The sequence below is a fragment of the Fusarium redolens genome, assembly GCF_020744475.1.
Source record: "Fusarium redolens strain MPI-CAGE-AT-0023 chromosome Unknown BKA55scaffold_1, whole genome shotgun sequence".
Taxonomy (NCBI): Eukaryota; Fungi; Ascomycota; class Sordariomycetes; order Hypocreales; family Nectriaceae; genus Fusarium; species Fusarium redolens.
Window position 1 is genome coordinate 3812139 of NW_025763664.1, and position 12701 is coordinate 3824839.

At 49.4% G+C, this 12701-nt stretch overlaps 6 protein-coding genes across 6 annotated transcripts; 4 read left to right on the top strand and 2 right to left on the bottom strand.

Moving 5' to 3' along the window:
- Window positions 1-403: 403 nt before the first annotated feature.
- Window positions 404-3260, top strand: BKA55DRAFT_550877 (Alpha/Beta hydrolase protein). The gene is made up of 6 exons (XM_046191315.1): window positions 404-670; window positions 732-934; window positions 989-2346; window positions 2403-2605; window positions 2655-2771; window positions 2821-3260. The coding sequence occupies exons 1-6, from the start codon at window positions 566-568 to the stop codon at window positions 2923-2925; spliced, it is 2091 nt and encodes a 696-aa protein (XP_046056970.1). The 5' UTR covers window positions 404-565; the 3' UTR covers window positions 2926-3260.
- A 629-nt stretch (window positions 3261-3889) lies between these two features.
- Window positions 3890-4641, top strand: BKA55DRAFT_683266 (uncharacterized protein; the record flags this gene model as incomplete). The annotated part of the gene is made up of 2 exons (XM_046198476.1): window positions 3890-4286; window positions 4340-4641. 2 exons carry the CDS (start codon window positions 3890-3892, stop codon window positions 4639-4641), a joined length of 699 nt encoding a protein of 232 aa, XP_046056971.1.
- Window positions 4642-4901: 260 nt separating this feature from the next.
- Window positions 4902-7743, bottom strand: BKA55DRAFT_550880 (uncharacterized protein). Its single transcript, XM_046191316.1, has one exon. It carries the CDS (start codon window positions 7612-7614, stop codon window positions 5149-5151), a length of 2466 nt encoding a protein of 821 aa, XP_046056972.1. The 5' UTR covers window positions 7615-7743; the 3' UTR covers window positions 4902-5148.
- A 125-nt stretch (window positions 7744-7868) lies between these two features.
- On the top strand, window positions 7869-9083 carry BKA55DRAFT_683268 (RNA 3'-terminal phosphate cyclase/enolpyruvate transferase; the record flags this gene model as incomplete). Its single annotated transcript, XM_046198477.1, has 1 exon — window positions 7869-9083. The coding sequence occupies one exon, from the start codon at window positions 7869-7871 to the stop codon at window positions 9081-9083; it is 1215 nt and encodes a 404-aa protein (XP_046056973.1).
- A 71-nt stretch (window positions 9084-9154) lies between these two features.
- Window positions 9155-10281, bottom strand: BKA55DRAFT_498119 (uncharacterized protein; the record flags this gene model as incomplete). Its single annotated transcript, XM_046186519.1, has 2 exons — window positions 9155-9941; window positions 10001-10281. The coding sequence occupies 2 exons, from the start codon at window positions 10279-10281 to the stop codon at window positions 9155-9157; spliced, it is 1068 nt and encodes a 355-aa protein (XP_046056974.1).
- Window positions 10282-10849: 568 nt separating this feature from the next.
- Window positions 10850-12451, top strand: BKA55DRAFT_683270 (tRNA synthetases class II core domain (F)-domain-containing protein; the record flags this gene model as incomplete). Its single annotated transcript, XM_046198478.1, has 2 exons — window positions 10850-11245; window positions 11312-12451. The coding sequence occupies 2 exons, from the start codon at window positions 10850-10852 to the stop codon at window positions 12449-12451; spliced, it is 1536 nt and encodes a 511-aa protein (XP_046056975.1).
- Between the last annotated feature and the right edge of the window lie 250 nt (window positions 12452-12701).

The window sequence follows — 12701 nt, forward strand, 5'->3', positions numbered from 1 at the left end:
CAGGATTGAAGTTATCTCCAGTGCATGGTCTCCCGATTATCGTCACATATGTTAAGGTCATGCGTCATATCTTGGAACCATTATAAGCTATTCCACGTCAACATGGACGAGATTGAAGCGGGGTCAGTCAGATACGGTTATGGTTAATTGCAGTGGTTGTAGTGAGGTTAGCTTGATAAACCCTTCGACTTCTAGAGATGCATGTATGTTACTGTAAAAAAACTAAAAAAATTGTAAGGCAGTATGGATTGTTATGAACTTCCGATTCTGAAGGTAAAGGTAGCACTAATGATAAGGAAGGTAGCATGAGCAGTGGATTTACCGGAAGAGAGGGGCCGAGCGGGCGGCTGGTCATGAGAATGAGGAGTCGTGAGGGGGAACCCATGGATGGCACTAGCCCTCATGTGTGTTCTACAAAGTACCTGGGCTGGTTATATGATGAGTGTCTCAACTGGACACAGAGGTTCTTGATTCTCCTCTTTTCAATACCCGAAGAGTTCTTTCCTTCATTGCTTCCCTATCACCTCCAATTACTATCAATCGGACTATCTCCCTCTCTGTCTCCATGATGACGAGACAGGCCACGCGGTTCACACCCGAGGTGCTGATTTCGGCCCCGCGTCGTTCAACTGGAGTCCCAAACTCCACTGGAGAGCTCGTCCTCTATACGGTGAGTTAGAGCTTGGCAATGCCTTCAATTGGTAGTGCCAAACTAATGCTAACATGTTCAGATCTCGTCGTACTCATTTGAAAGCCACTCCAAGTCGTTCCAGATCCGTGTTCTTAATATCAAAGATGACTCTTCTCATCTCGTCTCCGAGGACGCTCATGTTAGCGATCCTATTTGGATTGGAGAGAAAGAGATTGCATTGATTAGAACAAATGATAATGGCTGTTCATCTCTCTACCAGCAGCATGTCTTGGATGGTTCCGAGTGAGTATATATCAAGGCAACATGACGTCTTCTGGGAGCTAACATATATAACAGGGCACGCTTGATTAAATCTTTTGCAGGCAGCATTTCTAACCCAAAGGCAAAAGCACTGTCTGATGGCAAGGTTGCGTTCATTTGTTCCGCAGTGACTACTCCCAAAGGCAACATGTATTGGCAGGCGACAGAGCCCAAGACATATACAACTGCCAAGATATATACTGGCCTTTTCGTTCGCCATTGGGATACTTGGAACACCGAAAACCAGAACTCGCTTTGGTACGGCGTGATTACCAAGAAAAATGGTAGATGGGTGTTTGAGAAGGATGGTCTTACAAACCTCTTGGCTGGTACTCAACTGAGCTCACCCGTCCCTCCTTTTGGCGGAGCTGGGGACTTTGACATCTCGGAGAATGGTATCGCCTTCGTCGCCAAGGATCCAGAGTTGAACCCGGCGAGAAACACCAAGACAGATCTGTACTACGTACCCATCAAGTCTTGGACAGACAAGCCTCCTCAGCCCCAGATCGTCAAGACCGGACGACTGCGCGGCTATAGCAGCGCCCCAGCTTTCTCCAATGACGGAAAGAAGTTGACATTTACTAGAATGAAGCACCAGCAGTATGAGTCTGATAAGACAAGACTGTTGTTGATCCCCAATGTTGACGACTTGAGTAACGTTCAAGAGTTTTACCAGACAGACGATGATGAGGGCGGTTGGGATTTGAGGCCTGATTGGGTAGTTTGGAAAAAAGATGATACTGAGCTGTATGTTGCGGCTGAGAAACATGGGAGATCAATGCTTTGGAAGCTACCAGCCGACACTCTGAAAGCTCGCGACCTTCCCGAGGCCATTCACAAAGAAGGGTCTGTGGTTGAGGCCCACACTTTGGAAGGCAGTGACTCTCTTTTCATTACATCCAAGTCGCGAATCGAGAGCTCGAGCTACGGAGTTCTGGATCCGGAGACCAAGGCTGTCACAGTGATCTCCACCAGTTCCAAAAATGGTAAGACGTTTGGTCTCTCCAAGTCTCAAGCGACCGAGATATGGTACCCCGGGTCGGCTGGCTATGACAATCACGCTCTTGTCATGCTGCCTTCCCACTTCGATAAGAGCAAGAAGTATCCTTTGGCATTCCTGATACATGGCGGTCCTCAATCAGCATGGACAGATGATTGGAGTACTCGTTGGAATCCGGCCATCTTCGCCGAGCAGGGCTATATAGCTGTGTGCCCCAACCCGACCGGCAGTACTGGATATGGGCAAGCTCATGTTGATGCGATTGCCAACCACTGGGGAGGTGCCCCATATGAAGATCTGGTGAAGTGCTTCGAGTATCTCAAGAACCATGTTGATTATGTTGATACTGATCGAGCTGTTGCTCTGGGAGCGTCATACGGTGGATACATGATTAGTGAGCCCAAACGCTCTTGGGGAGTAGTTGCTGGAGCCATACTGACATAAGGACAGATTGGATTCAAGGCCATGATTTGGGCCGCAAGTTCAAGGCTTTAGTGTGCCATGATGGCGTGTTCTCAACGCAAAATCAATGGTCGACTGAAGAGCTCTTCTTCCCAGAGCACGATTTCGGTGGAACACTGTGGGAGAACCGTGCTGGATATGAGAAGTGGGATCCGTCTCTGCATACTGGCAACTGGTCCACCCCTCAGCTGGTAAGCATGTTATCAGGCGGTGACACGAAACATGCTCACATCTATCTAGGTCATTCATAACGAACTCGACTACCGACTGCCCATCTCAGAAGGATTGGCCATGTTCAATGTCTTGCAGGCTCGTGAAGTCCCTAGCAAGCTTGTCATGTTCCCCGATGAGAATCATGTAAGTGGTAAAACGATTGGTTTATCTTACTTGCTGATTATCGATGTAGTGGGTGCTGAAGCCGGAGAATTCGCTCGTTTGGCATAGGGAGGTCTTGAATTGGATCAACAAGTACAGTGGCATCGCAGAAGATGGGGCCAAGCTTGAGAAGTAGACTGAGGGGATGACTGTATAAATACATATGTATCGCTGAGAGTGATATTTTGGATATTATATTAGGGAGGAGACTGTGTTTGGGAAGAGAACACTTCGATAAGCGTTCAGGTTGAAATTACGTTGTAGCATCATATGATGGGAAATTGTATTAAATATGGATGCCATCGATGTTTTGCTCTCCAGTAGCCAGAAGAAGGCCCCTGTGTTCGTGGTATCTTGTGGCTCTCTGGGATAATGGTCGCGTGCATAGTACCAAGGGCCGTCACCAATGGTATCACGTATCCTAAGCTTGGTCATAAGCTTATTCATAAACTCACCATGATCCTAATGTGGCCATGAACTTGTCAAGAGCGTAATCGCAAGGTTAGCTTGATCATATGTTTGGGTAGTCAGCCCCATCTGATAATTGTATGGTCAGGAATGAAGCTATTTTTTGTCCAGATGATAAAAAGGATACCATGATAACCACTGCGCAGTTAGGGAATTTCCCCCAGAAAAACAAACTAAGAAAAATCAAGTAGTATTGTGTCTCTCTTAATTACCTTTATACTGTCCCATTGCTATCGTAGCATCTAACTGGTGTAAGTCGTGCGCCTATTGTGCTACCTACATAGAATAGCCCCACTCTTTTATTGTTAGGCCGCGCCTACATTCTTGCAGCTCTGCTCTGATCTGCACCTGCCCGAAACGGGCCAACTTCAAACCTTTGGAGAAGCTCAGCGCAAACAGCTTCGATAGATTTTGTGCAGATTCAAGGCGCATTGTTCGGATATGCGCTGTGAAACCATAGCCTTAAATACCGATGACGGCCCGGCTCTGCTCCCGCGACATCGATATCAAGACGAATCAGTTACTTATCAACTTACGAACGCATTCTTTTGACGACCGCAAGCTGAGCGCCACAGTGAACCGATCACCAATTCACTCTCACACATAGAAACTACAACAACCATCAGTCAAATATGACGACGCCGCCGTCTCTCTTTCACGCGCTTCTCCGCCCCTCTATACTCCAGATCCTACGCTCGACAGGATACCATTCTACGCGCCCCGCGGTCCTCGACTCCCTGACCGATCTTGCCGCCCGATACCTGTCGCTTCTCTGCCAGACTACTGCCCAGCATGCGATGCACAATCAAGGCGACAGTGCCGACTTCACAATCGCCGATATACGGATGGCGCTTCAGGACGCGGGTGCGCTGATGCCAGAGCGCGTACCTACCGAAGAGATGTGGCGCGGCGAAGAGGACTTGCGCGGAGTTGAAGAGTTTATAGCGTGGTTCGCAGGACAGCGCATGAAGGAGATGATGGAGGTCGGCAGCGGAGATGGCGAGACGGATGCTACGGATTATCTCAATGGTTAGTTCTCTACAGATGGCTTCCAGACAGCCCAGCTAACAATGACTTCACAGCTTTGAAGAAGAAACATAGTAAAACCGGCGAAGATGCTAAGTACCACGGTACCATACTCGGCCGTGGCCACGACACAGGCGAGATCCAAGTCGAAGGCGGGCCAGAGACGACCATCGCCGAATGGATCTCCAACCGCGCCTCGCCCCAAAGCAGCCCAACGCCTGGCGAAGAACAGCAGCCAGACGAAGATCAGCCTCCACAACAACAAGCACCTCAACAAAACGGCCACGCTAGTGACGATGATTCAGGGCTAAGCTCAGTGGGTGATCGTATAGATCAGGATACAATGGACTTGTCATAAAGAAGGACTGCGGCCGGACAAAGCGAGGCAGGCAGGCTATGGAAGCAGTGATTACAGTGATTGGTTCTTGGTTTAATTGCATAGCGACGGAGTTCTTCAGGGAGGGGGGTGATTGAGGCAAAGGGAATAAAAGAAACTTTTTGGTCTCAGGAGGCTTTTCTAGCCTGGGTGTCTTGCTGCTTTCTTTGGGCCGATCTAATATCAAGTAGACGTGCATATGCAGAGCACTTATACGAGCGTTTTTAGAATTATATCCTATTCTTTCTTCTTTCATTCAGCCTGAATCCTTCGTTGGCTGTATTCGGGACCCTGGTGATTTCTTAGAAGCACAATAATATGTATTTGTTCATGCCATGTTGTCTTTTATCATAAATCTTGATGAAAGCTGCTTCTGCGCATATCTAGTATATAATGTTACAGTGGGCATCGCCGGGCCCTTTTATGCTATTATACATGATTCGAATAGATCGACGGATATCCAAGCGCCGGTCATCAATGCGTCGCTCTTTACTGCTTTACCCCTTTTCGTAAAACATCATACACCCCCATCTGCTCTGCAGCCTCCTTGAACAACTTTCTCTTGAAAGCATCGTCACCTTCAGTAGGCCAATACTGTTTTTGTAGATATTCAAAAAGAGCCTCACCACGATGCCCACCCTCAAGACGAGAAGCATCTCCCTCCGCCCATGAGAGAAGGCCACGATCGAGATTTCGTTTAGCAGTCATAAGACGGCGCCGGTGGGTCGGCGAATCCCATGTAAGCTTGGTAGTCTCCAATATCAGCTCGAGAACGAGCGTTTCGGGAGGTATGAAGCCGAAAGCATCACGGAGAGTCGACAATGCGACAACAAAACCTGTATTATCCTTGATACGGCGGAATGTATGTAGGATCTTGCGTGCGAGCTGACCATCCATACCATCAGGTTGGAAAACATGTCTAAACTTGACTGTCTCAGCAAACATGGCACGAGTGGGCTCAGCTTGTTCAGGTACAAAACCAGCTGAGACGTGTAAGCGGTTGATGGCGAGCGTCTTCCATAATGCGCTAAATGTATATGGATCAGGCTCGACGCCCTTTTCCGATACGAGCGCCAGGTATAGGTTTATAGCTTCCTTCGATTGTCCTGCTTGAATATAGGACTCGAGAAGCTGATTGATGATGAAGGAGTCAGCCTTCATATCCGCTTCGCGGAAGGCGTCCCAGAGCATCAGCAGTTGATCGTGCAAGTCTCTCACTCGATAGTTCTCTGCTAATAGCGAGAAGGTTTCCAAGGTTGCTCGTGGTAGAGGCAGTGTGCCGTCCTTCTTTGAAGGCTCGTCTTGCAAGCTCGTATCATTTCCTCGAGACTTAACGAATTCAATTCGAGTTTCAATCATGCCCCAAGCCATTTGATCCGCCTTCTCAAGATCCTCAATACCGCCAGCCCGCTGCCAGGCCGCGATGAGACCATTCAGCTGAATAGGAGCTGGCTCAATACCCTTTTGACCCATAAACTCCACAACGCTGTGAGCTCCGTTCAGATCACCAGCACCAATCAGCCTCTTCAGCCACTTTCCAAAAAAGAATTTGTTGGCTACGACTGATGGCATGTATTTTTGCTTCTTCAAATCGATTTTGCCATCGCTCATCATGTCAACGAAGGCGTATAAGGCATTCTCGGTCTGATGCGTCGTAAGGAAGTAGGATATAACTTGATCATAGTCGGCCAGCTTCATATCTTCTCCAAGAAGCTCACGGAGTTGACGGTATGCAGCCCAAGCCTTCCTCTGACCCTCTTCCGTGCCCAACTCAGACCAAGTCCTGATGAGAGGCATTAGAATGCGAGGGTCGGACTGCTTCTGAACGAGTTTGTTGATGGCTCGCTGTGCCTGTTCCAGATCACCTGTTCGGCAATACATCCTCACTCCAAGTTCCCAGAACTCTTGAAATGTCTCGGCATTTTCGTCGCCAAGTGTGCTCAGACATCTCTTCCAGTTCTCGATTGCCTTCGACTCCCACCCATCAACAAAGACCGCCTCAATTGTCAGGAGTTGCTGAGCAGGGTTCAAAGTGACATTTGCCTCGCTCATGTCTCGAGCGAGAAGTGCAACATGTGATAGACGATGAATGTTGACAGACTCATCGGCTGAGAAGATCTTCCACAGCAGATTCCACACTTCAAGGGGGACATGACTCCAGCCGTGAGCCAGAGACAGTCTGGCAGAGTGATAAGCCTTGAACACCCCCTGCACAGCCTTCGTTGTGAGTTTGACGTCACGGCGATAATCCCTGGCAGTCTTTGATAGCGCAGCGTTGAGGCGAGCGATCTTTTTACGTTGGTTGATTGTCCATGGCTTTTCTGGAATTTGAGGTAACGTTATTCGAGAACCCAAATTTCCAAAGCCTGGCAAGCCTGGAAGTTCCGAATCCAATCTCTCCAACAGCTCTTTGGGCAGGTCTGCACCGGTTTTGTCAATCTCCTCATCGATCGCCGCAGTATATGCGTCCAGTTTGGCAATAATTCTCTCGAGGTCGTCTGCCGTCTTCATGTTCTGCCATTCGGGGCCTAGTTGATCGACCACATCCTGGAAAGCCGCTTTTTCATCCTTTCCACCAATGTCGTCTTTTATTTCCAGCAGAGCTTCCTTGAGACCAGATGTATCTACTTCGTTGAGTGATGCGCCAAAAGCTTCTTCTCCAGAAAGCTCTGTTCTCTTATTGTTGTCTTGCTCGAAGAATCGCACACTGAATAACTCATTTCCGTCTTTCTTGGGATTTCGAATAGACTTGATCCGATCGATGTACTGCTGGAGCTCAAATCTGCTAGGTTTTCGTGTAACGGCATCATCGATTGATTGCTGTGTGGTGGTTTTGGTGCTATATGATGCCGCTATTCGTGGTTGTGTCGGACGCTGTCGAATTGCCAACCGACAAGACCGACATATTGTCTCATTGCTGCTTCGTAGCTCGCGTAAAAGCGGTCGGCCCGCCATTCTCAACACATAAGGGCCCAATGTGAAGTTGAAGCTTTGACGAGACTGCGCTGAACCTTTTTCAGAGGTTATCGATAAGGATTTGACAAATGGATCTGCCACTTACAAGAGGTTTTGGAGAGGTATACCTCACCGCCTTCCGTCTTAGGCTGCATAGATAACTTTTCCAGTGGCAGAAATTTAATTTTTGCCTGTTACTTGGCGGCGGGCTGGAAATATTGCGACTCCCAAGGATACCCCCAAACAGCAGCAAAATGTCGAATTCTACGCCAGAATTCCTCCGATTCACAGGACATCGGTCCTTCACCCAGCGCCTAATTCTCTCGACGCTGACCGGTCGACCTATCCACATTTCTAAGATCCGAAGCACATCGCCTACGAATCCAGGTCTCGCCCCCCATGAGATTTCTTTCTTGCGCCTGCTTGAGGCTGTCACCAATGGCAGCTCCATGCAAATTTCCTACACCGGTACAACTATCACATATCACCCTGGCCTGATTACCGGAACTATCGCTGGTTTTGGCGCTTCTGACGGCGATGTCATTGAGCACAACATCTCCGTTAACAATACCCGCGGCGTCACCTACTTCCTTATGCCTCTTTGTTTACTTGCGCCCTTCTCCAAAGCGCACATGAACGTCCGATTCACTGGTCCTGGCGTTATAACATCGTCCACCGAGACGGGGGATATCTCTGTCGATTCTTTCCGAACTGCCATCCTGCCTCTCTTTGCCCTATTTGGCATCCCTCCCGCGCGGATAGAGCTTAGGGTACTTCAACGATCATGCGCTGGACCTGGTGGAAAAGGTGGTGGTGGCTGTGTGGAGTTGCGATTCGCAAGTCAAGTACGACTACCGAAGACTCTGCATCTTAACCGAAGCCCTGGTCGGATAAAGCGCATTCGCGGTGTCGCATACTGTACTGGAGTATCCGCCTCCAACAACGCCCGCATGATTCACTCAGCACGAGAGATCCTGAATCCATTGGTTTCCGACATTCATATCGCTGCGCAGTATGACCAGGCACCGCTTGTACCCACAGGCGACAAGGCGGGAAGCAAGAGACGGCTTGGAATAGGATTCGGTCTGAGCTTGGTCGCTGAGTCAAGTGCTGTTGGAATTCTCTACTCCGCAGATGTAGTTGTTCCACCCCAGGGCGGCATTGTTCCTGAGGATATTGGAAAGCAATGCGCTTTCCAGCTACTGGAGAACATCTCCCAAGGAGGCTGTGCTACACAAGTCTCAGCCAAGACAATGCTTATACTTATGGCTATGGGATCGGAGGATGTTGGCCGTCTCAGAATTGGTAGGGAAGTGCTCGGAAACGAAGAGATGGTTATTCTCGCGAGAGATTTGAAGACGTTTGGCGCAAGCAGTTGGGGCTTGAGGGACGTTGGGGACGATACGAATGATATCATTGTTTCTGTTAAAGGTACTGGCGTTGGTAATGTTGGAAGAAAGATAGCGTAAAAGCACAGAGTAATCCATTTCTATATTTCAAATCAGGACCTTGAAGATAATTTAAATTCGCTAAAATGATATCATTGTCTATCATTCTGAACTGTTCGAGCTGGTACATTGAGGCCTCGCCTTCGCGCTTCAATGGAAGCCATAGTTGCTCCGTAGCTAATTGTACGGAGAGAATATGCGGCTGTTCTCTCAATGTTCAACGCTGCATTATGAAGTGAGTGAAGAACATGATATTCGCCGATGATTGCATTTCCGGAACTCAGGACATCAGACAGATGTGACCGTGTTGGCTCATCAATGAGTGGCTCTCTGGCCGACGGCTCTGATTCTCCCGACGTTGAGTTGGCCTCCTCGTTTGTACTGGTACGTCGCAAGGGTTGCAACTCGATGCCGTCCTCCTCATCAGCTGGTAATGAGCCTGGCATGTCCCTTGATACTCCACGCTCTTCCGCATCCAAATCTTCTATCGTGGGACCCATCTCCTGAGCCAAATCAGGTACCATAGGTCGGAAGGTCTTAAGAGTCACCCGTAGTCTCTCCCGCTCAGTATGGACCGTCAGCATTAGACATTGAACGGCGAGTATCATGGCATCCGCTAAAATATAGTAAACGCGAGAGGTGGGGGGCTTTTGCCCGATGAAGTCGATGACCAGGCCACCGTGCATATAGCCTCGGTGGTAGTCAGGACCGACTGGCAGAGAAACAAAGATATGCAGAAGTATGCAGATGATATTGGGAATAAGAACCAGACACACATGTATGGGACTCGCAGGCATTAGAAAAGGAAATGCTTCATCCTTCGGCGTGAGATACAAGTACTGGCCAACAGATCTTAGGATGAATCGAAACATTGAGCACCTAGAGGGGTATCACAGGTAAGCGGAGTTCAGGAAAGATGTGCAAGTAGTCGAACATACTCCATATAGTACAGTCCACTTAGCTCCGCGAAAACCAGGGTATCAAGACTCTTGAGCAAATGTGTGACAAATTCCAACTTTCTCGCTAATCCAGGGTTGCGTTTCTTCCTGCTCTTCTTCTTCTTGCGACGCTGAGAGTGCGACTGGGCGCGCGACCGAGCTGATCTCGAATGCTCGCGTGGTAGATTCCATGTGACACGGCTGCCGGATGAAACATTGACTGGTTCGGCTGGGGGGACTTCGTTCGGCGCCGTAGAGCTCGGCGAGGCATCATCGCTCATTCTTGAGTATCGTCATCTGTGTCTGCATCTGTAGGGGAGCTAGTTCTGCATGAGCAGGGTGATAGCTCAGGAGAAGCACGTGTGGCTCATGAAGTGTTCGCGGACGGCGTATGATAGCAGCAGAGAGTTGTCTAATAGATTCAAAGTGTGTATAGTAATGCAATTTCGACTGGCGCTATGAGAATGCAAGATATCGGCTACAACAAGCTTGTAAATTGAAGTGACTTGTTGGAGCATGAGGCGACTTGAGACGCCATGATAAGATTGCAGGGATTATACGTAACAGCCCCAGGGCTTAGATGCATCGGCAGACACATCCATACCTTACCTACCTGCGACCTACCTCAGGTAGTCTGACCGGAAAAAGAATGGCCCGAACATGGCGGGACATGTACCTTACCACAAGTACCTGCCAGAGTACCCCGCCATCGGACCGCTGTGGTGGGCGATGCAGCACTCCAACGGCCCAAATAATTTCTGCCCGCCGTGACTCAGACGAACAACGACAGCTGAAGAAGAGCCAACTCACTACTTCGTCTTGGCTCCTCACAACCCAAAATCCGCCGACATGACGACTTCAAGCTCCGCTCCCTCGGGGGATCTCACCTCCCAGATCCTTCAGGCCCTGTCGGAAAAGAGCCCCCTGCTCTCCTCAGAGGCCTTCCCCGCCATCGCCTTCCAGGAAATCAAGGCTGCCCTTGATCGTCTGGCTTCACGATCTATGATCACATACGAGACAATTGATAAGGAAGAGGCTATCCTTGAGCCCGAAGCGGAGCAAATTGCCGAGCATGGTAGTCATGAGGCGCGTGTTTTTGAGGCGCTTCGAAACGCCGTGGAGGGTTTGTCGATTCAGGACCTTGAGAAGGCCATTGGCGACAAGACGGTCACCAAGGTTGGACAGGGCAAGGCTTTCAAGGAGAAGTGGATTAAGAAGAGCGCCGACGGCAAGCTGGTCGCTACTGTATGTCGAGCTCATAAGTGCTATATGTGGATTTGGGGTCAATTGTTGGCTAACCTCAAGTAACAGGCTGAGTCGATCGAAGATGTCACCCGAGCGCAGCTACAGAAGATCAAGGAGACCCGGACACACGAGCCCAAAATCTTGACTGACTTGCGAAAGCGAAAGCTGATCAAGATGCAAAAGGTTATCAGCTTCAAGATTGAGAAGGGACCCAAGTTCGCCCTAGAGATTCAAAAGGAGGAGACCGACTTGACAGCCGATATGATTGCTTCTGGATCATGGAAGACTGCCAATTTCAAGCCCTACAACTTCAAGGCTCTCGGCGCGGACCAAAATGCCGGCGCACTGCACCCCCTGAATAAAGTCCGACACGAATTCCGACAGATTTTCTTCGAGATGGGTTTCGAGGAGATGCCTACCAACAAGTTTGTTGAGACTGGATTCTGGAACTTCGACGCCCTCTTCGTGCCGCAGCAGCACCCCGCCCGTGATCTTCAGGATACCTTCTACATCTCAGACCCTAAGGTGGGAGACGCGCCACGATCGGAGGAAGGACAGAACACAGAAGAGTACTGGGAGAACATCAAGCAAGTTCACCAAAACGGCAAGTTTGGGTCAATTGGTTACAGATACCCCTGGTCAGCGGAGGAGACTAAGAGACTGGTGCTCCGAACCCACACTACTGCTATTTCAACAGCCATGCTGTACAAGCTAGCAGCGCAGAAGGGACCCGATGGACGCCCGCCTCCAGCACGGTACTTCTCTATTGATCGTGTCTTCCGAAATGAGACAGTTGACGCAACCCATTTGGCCGAATTCCACCAGGTTGAGGGTGTTATCGCCGACTACGGCCTTACTCTTGGTGGTTTGATGGAGTTCATGGAAGTCTTCTTTGCCAAGATGGGCATCACCAACCTCAAGTTCAAGCCCGCTTACAACCCTTACACCGAGCCCAGTATGGAGATCTTCAGTTACCATGAGGGTCTGGGCAAGTTGGTGGAGATCGGAAACAGTGGCATGTTCCGACCAGAAATGCTGGAGCCTATGGGTCTGCCAAAGGACATGCGGGTGTTTGGCTGGGGTCTGTCCCTGGAGCGACCGACCATGATCAAGTACAAGATCTCTAACATCCGAGAGCTGCTGGGCCACAAGGTTGATCTCAACTTTATCGAGCGGAACCCTGCGGTGAGATTAGAGAAGGAGTAAAAGTTTTTTATGGATCTATGCTAGGTAAAAATAAGAACAAAGGCAGGATACGTATGATGCGTGTTGGGTGTTAGAGGGCGGCATCTAGAGGACCCGGTGCAGCTGGTAGTATCATGACTAGACGAAATAAGAAACAAACTGGAAAAGCCGTTTAAGCATACGTCTGGATCTGGCTCTGGATCTGAGATTAGGGGTCCCCTGGCGAGATGGTGACTGATGAGGAGAGACCCTGACTAGAGACGGGAATCGA